Here is a 4,006-nt window from a genome sequence, read left to right as displayed (position 1 = left end):
AGTTATTTACTGTCCAATGTGCTTACAACAACATATCTAGTGAAATCCCACAAGTGAGGTGTGGAGAGGATGAAGTATATGCAGACCTAAACACTGCCTCATGAAGTACTGTCCAGTGTGCTTAAAAGTTAGAAATCCAATAGCTGCATAATACCATATGTAGATTACCTTAAATGTTTATTCTTCAAAAAGTAAGTTGCCGGAAACCCCACTTATTCAAATGCATTACATATGGGTTGCTGGATTGGACAAAGATCATTAAAATTGCCTGTAATTTTATTTTACAACATCTTCCAAGATATTATCACAATTCGCAGAACTCTTGATTGCAGAAGTAATGTATTCGAACAGAGAGTTATTCTTATACGTGTCACGTGTAAAGGTAATGTGTAACAGTTACAACAAAAAAGAAAAGAAAAAGACAATCTGTAAACTTGCTGGATGAGAGGTATCATCTATATTAGTGGGTAGGTTTTGGTTGCAGAAAGATTGGCAACAGAGGAGGTGGGAGGAATGTATTTTAATTCCATGATTGGCAGTTTGACCATAGATTGTTCACCAGAAAAGCAGGAACAAATAGCAAAATCTGGACTTGCACTTTGCCTTTTCACTTTTTCTTCCAGAAATTGATCTAAATTCTTGTGTACTTTTCTACAGCATATTCAACTTCTTCAATTCCTATCACTTGCTTCTGTAGGGAATCAGTTTATGTCGACAACCTGCTTAACCGAACAATGGAGCCATAAATATGTCTACAACAAATTAGATATAGTGATACTTTTCAGCAAAAGCAAAGGGTGGAACAGAGAAGAAATCAAGCCAGAGCAATATCCTAATTAGGTAGAAAACACAGTTGCAAGAAAGAATAGATCAATTTAGAAGAATCATGATCTTGATGCAAATATATACTTGGCAAGATAGAAGCAGGAGAATGCAAAATATACCTCAATGAAGTGAAAATTGGACGGACTCGTTCAAATATCTCTTCCTGAGTTCCAGTACCATCGACCTGCATGCATTTGCTGGTGAATAAAAACTGATACACCAATAAGTAGCTTGGTTCCAGCCGAGCAGTAAGTAACAGAAAGTACTGACAAATATATAGCACCTTTTGTAACATGAAAGAGGAACGAGGGGGAGAATAAAAAAGGATCCTGTCGAGCAAAAAAATTTGGACATTTTTGAACTAGTTGTCACCCTTGGAAAGAGTACCTTGTAAAGCTTTCCTTTCTTGGCATAGTGGTTGGCTACTGGAAGAGTTATATCTTTATATACTTTTAGGCGCTCCTTCACTGTATGTTCATTATCATCAACTCGCCCCTGAAAACGAAATGTTATATTATCGTTTTCCTCTTGAGAACGAAACTAAAACATAAAAGCACATAAATTCTTTTCTTTACAAGTATTAACATCACCTCATTCCGGTTCAATACTCGTTTGACCATTACTTCTTCAGGGCAATCAAAGAAAAGAACAAAGTTTGGTTCAGCACCAATCTGCATTCACATCTGAACTTCATAATCTTAACAATCAACCACAGGTCACTGAGTTCAAAGTGCAGTGGGTAAACTGGCAAAAGTTCCTTTTAAGCAACTATACATTCCTAGAGAATATCTTAATAGATAATGCTCATTACAATAAAGAAAAGATAAGCATCCAGTTAAAGAAACTTACAATCCTCTCATACGCCATTCGATTCTCTTCACTTCTTGGAAAACCATCTATTAGAAACTTACGATTTTCAGCTGATTCAATTGCCTTTTTAATCAGCTTGACAGTCACCTCTGATGGAGCAATACTTCCTTCCGTCATTAACTTTTGAATCATGGCACTGAATTCAGACCGAACGACATTACAAATTTTGTTGGGAACTGAACTAAAAATCCACAATGGGAAACGAGGAATTCATACCCATTCTCAGAGCCGGAATACATCTCTTTCCTCAATAGATCTCCTGCACCTATGTGTTCGAACCCAAAAGTTTCAGCTATTTTCAGGCATTGAGTACCTTTACCACTACCAGGACCTCCTAAAAGGACAGTAAAACTGCTCAGTAACTCCATATTTTACCCAAATAATCTAGTAAATAGCCATTTTTTCTATTCACGTGTATAATCATGTGTCTGGAGCTGGAAAACTGCCATTAAGAGGGGAAGAATCAACTAGTTTCTTCATAGTCATTAAACAAGCCGATATTATAGGTTGTCTGCAAAGGAACTATGTTTATTCACTTTCCACTACAAACTAGCAAAGAAGGAGATGAAGGCAGACTCTTTAGCAAACTTGAAAATTTTCTGATCACACAGGCATGTGGAAGGTTGACAAAATATCTCTTAAAAACTGGTTTAAACAAAACAAAAGAGATATGAGCATTTGAGCATGTAGCTCAACAACAGACATAACAAGCCATATGATATGTTACTTCTAGGCGTATTCTCTTCATTCCAACAAGAGTGTCCTAATCAATACCATGAAAATGTCCACTTTGCCATAAGGAAATCTTTGTACCTCATTATCTTTTGATTAATGTTATGCATGATTAAATGAGAACCACTATCAAAATTCTCAAGGAAAAAAAATGTTTGTATTGTTCATGTGAAGAAATGGATCTTGGGGCTAACTCAATCCCAAAAGCTAGCTCATGAGGGGAGTCCAAATTCTCCTCATCCCACCAACATGGGGACTTGGCACCCGCCTCATGTCCAGGACTGGATATCTAGAGTGTGAACAATTTAATATGGGAGCCCAACATTGAAAAATCATAAATTGGGATGAGTCTGGTACTAATAACGTGTAAAGAAATGGATCTTAGACCTCACTCAACCTCAAAAAATAGTTCAGGATAGCTCAAGTCCATATGAGGAGTCCAAATTCTCCCCATCCCACAGCTTTGTGACTTAACAGTTCGATCCCCTCTCATCCCCGGCCCTAGCCCAAAAAAAAACACCAAAAAATGAGAAAAATCAAATACTTTTAACAAACAACGACAAAAGAGTAGCACTGTCTACTTAAGAGGTTGGAGTGATATCTATCTCAGATGAGCTACAAAATTTCACCGAGAAAAAGTAGATTAACTTTTAGTATCCGAATAGTGCACGGTTAATAGACTAAATGTGAAATTAAATACCCAATACAAAAGCGACAAAAGGGCTATTTCTTCTGGAATGGCTTTCACCTTCTACCTACACGCATATAAATGATTAAAAAACAGTAGTCAATAACATTTTGTACAAAAAAACAATTCACGATTAAAAAAAAATAATCAAATGGAAGATAATGAGAGGGAGAAAATGAATAACCGTCGGTTTGATGATTTCAGTACAAAATGCCTTCAGCTCATCAGCTCTTCTCACCTATTTAGAGTAGATAAAATCCAGAGAAATTGATAACAATATTGAGAGATTTGATCAATTTGTGAAGTAAAAGTACCTGTTGAAGATGCGAAAAGAAGAGAGGGAGTGAAGTGAAACGCCTCCACATCTCTGATCCCTTGTGTGTTTCTTTTTCTTGATTTGGATTTCAATGGTGAAAGAGCGTTTGTATTAAGCACGTCGAGTGAGTGAAAAAAGTATGAGTCCCAGAAACAATACCTGTCTGCACGTTCACTAGCATACACTTTCGGGGCCGGGTTTGGGTCTTTCCACTTGCCCCTTCTTCAATCACATATTTGAGTTAGGTGAATTGTCTTTATTTTGACCGCTCTTTAATTTTTGTATATATTTTTTATTTAATAAAAAATTATAAATGAAAGTATTATTATCTATTTTGATCTAAGCTATTTCACCTAAGTTTTAGAAATTTTATCTCATTCGATATAAGTTGCATGATATTTTTCAGAATTTATATAGTGTTCAAAAATTTAAATTATGTCTTTGGGAGCATATATATATTGATCATTATTAGAGAAAAAAATTAATAGTTAATGTGAGATGCAGAATATATATGTGCGTGAGTTGCTTTTTTTTTTTAAAATACATTATGTCCTCTCGGCATACAATATAACTCG

At 35.7% G+C, this 4,006-nt stretch overlaps 1 protein-coding gene across 1 annotated transcript; it reads right to left on the bottom strand.

The window, feature by feature from the left end:
* Nucleotides 1-340: 340 nt before the first annotated feature.
* On the bottom strand, nt 341-3,650 carry LOC129896103 (UMP-CMP kinase). The gene is made up of 9 exons (XM_055971927.1): nt 3,430-3,650; nt 3,300-3,353; nt 3,128-3,182; nt 1,912-2,029; nt 1,675-1,831; nt 1,416-1,496; nt 1,213-1,320; nt 945-1,009; nt 341-719 (listed from the first exon to the last, which is right to left on the bottom strand). The coding sequence occupies exons 1-9, from the start codon at nt 3,478-3,480 to the stop codon at nt 707-709; spliced, it is 702 nt and encodes a 233-aa protein (XP_055827902.1). The 5' UTR covers nt 3,481-3,650; the 3' UTR covers nt 341-706.
* Between the last annotated feature and the right edge of the window lie 356 nt (nt 3,651-4,006).

The sequence above is a fragment of the Solanum dulcamara genome, chromosome 7 (genome assembly GCF_947179165.1).
Source record: "Solanum dulcamara chromosome 7, daSolDulc1.2, whole genome shotgun sequence".
Taxonomy (NCBI): Eukaryota; Viridiplantae; Streptophyta; class Magnoliopsida; order Solanales; family Solanaceae; genus Solanum; species Solanum dulcamara.
The sequence above is the reverse complement of the archived record's forward strand: the minus strand, read 5'-3'. Positions and strand labels throughout refer to the sequence as shown.

Excerpts from the sequence above, each read along its gene's own strand:
- LOC129896103 (XM_055971927.1), bottom strand. The coding sequence starts at position 3,480 with ATGTGGAGGCGTTTCACTTCACTCCCTCTCTTCTTTTCGCATCTTCAA. Across the intron at positions 2,030-3,127 it reads TTTTGTCGCTTTTGTATTGG|GAGGTCCTGGTAGTGGTAAA; the intron begins GTATTTAATTTC and ends CTGTCCTTTTAG. Across the intron at positions 1,832-1,911 it reads TATTCCGGCTCTGAGAATGG|TGCCATGATTCAAAAGTTAA; the intron begins GTATGAATTCCT and ends GTCTGAATTCAG.